At 52.8% G+C, this 1,299-nt stretch overlaps 1 protein-coding gene across 1 annotated transcript; it reads right to left on the reverse strand.

The window, feature by feature from the left end:
• Positions 1-7: 7 nt before the first annotated feature.
• Positions 8-1,250, reverse strand: LOC103921186 (eukaryotic translation initiation factor 3 subunit B-like; the record flags this gene model as incomplete). Its single annotated transcript, XM_009329144.1, has 2 exons — positions 1,168-1,250; positions 8-622 (listed from the first exon to the last, which is right to left on the reverse strand). Coding segments are annotated over exons 1-2 (651 nt in total), but the record flags the coding sequence as incomplete, so codon positions are not given.
• Between the last annotated feature and the right edge of the window lie 49 nt (positions 1,251-1,299).

Genomic DNA, 1,299 nt, shown 5'->3' on the forward strand with positions numbered 1-1,299 from the left:
TGACCGCAGGTGGAGTCTGTGTGTCTTGACTTCGATGTTCAGCACAAGGAGTTGCAGGCTTACTTTTCGGCACTCCCGTACCAGCAGACAACTCGGAGGAAATGCTCGCTCGCTCTCCTGTTGAGGCCAGTTTCTTACTGCTACCCGAGGACTGGGAATCTGGTCTGGCTTCTGGAAGCTGGCCAGCGTCAGGGCCACCACTGCCCCCTTCCACGTTACTCCCGACCGCCTCCCCACACTCTGTGGTACTTCCACCCTCCACCTTCTTCTTTGGGGCTGCAGAGCTCGGAGGTGGGGCAGCCACATTACGCGCGCTGCTCTGCTTTGGTGGGGTCATCACACCTACGCTGCTGTGACTGCCTTCTGCAACCGCTTCCAGACTTCCAGCTTCCTTTCCCAAGTGACCCAACTCCCTGTCGCTTTCATGTGTGCCTCCACTGTCACCAGCAAGTAAAGCAGCACCCGGTTTGGCTACTTCACTGCCCGGGGTTTGGGTTTCTTGTGCAATAGCACGTGTATCAGGCAATTCCGCGGCTTGAGCTGGTGCTGTGCTTAGAGGAGGCAGAGAGTCCGGCTCCCCAGAGATGGAAGGACCCTTCCTTGATTTATTCCTCTTCCTTTTCTATTAAGGAAAAAAAGAGAACAACACAATGTCTGTTTACTCATTGTCGAAGAGATATTCTTTGTCACCTCCTCCATTGCAGCTAGTACCAACATCTTCCCGCTACACTGGGTTAATGGAGAACGATCAGGAAGCGAAGGGACAAGACCAGCTACCATCTTCTACAGTAGGTGAAATGCAAGTAACTCTTGAGAATTCTGCAGTTTTAATATTCAAGACTTTCTCAGTAGGAACACAGAGCAGCGCTGAGCATGATGCTCACTAACAAGATCAGACCAATTCCTAAGCTGAGTTCTGTACTGTTGCCCTCAGTGCAGCAAAGGTACTGTCAGGGGGAGCTGCACCGCTCAGCACATCAGCTGTCTGCATACGCAACGCTTCACGTAAGCAAATACATCTACAGTTTGCCTAGGAACACAGGCAGCAGCATCCGGGTGCAAGCCAAAGGGATTCGTGGTGATGCAGCCCAGCCTCATGGCTTTACAAAAGAGAGAGCAACAGGTTACCAGCTACTCCTGCTCCACAGCACCCACAAAGAGCCTTACCCTCTTCTGTGACTTCTCGGAAGAATCACCGGCCATGCGTTGAGGCGCGGTCTCTGAGATACCACTTGGAGCTGTTACACCCTCCAGCAGCGATGCTCCCTCTTCCTCCTCCTCCTCCTCCTGTGTTTCAAT

This window comes from Pygoscelis adeliae, unplaced genomic scaffold (genome assembly GCF_000699105.1).
Source record: "Pygoscelis adeliae isolate BGI_AS28 unplaced genomic scaffold, ASM69910v1 C10628281, whole genome shotgun sequence".
NCBI lineage: Eukaryota > Metazoa > Chordata > Aves > Sphenisciformes > Spheniscidae > Pygoscelis > Pygoscelis adeliae.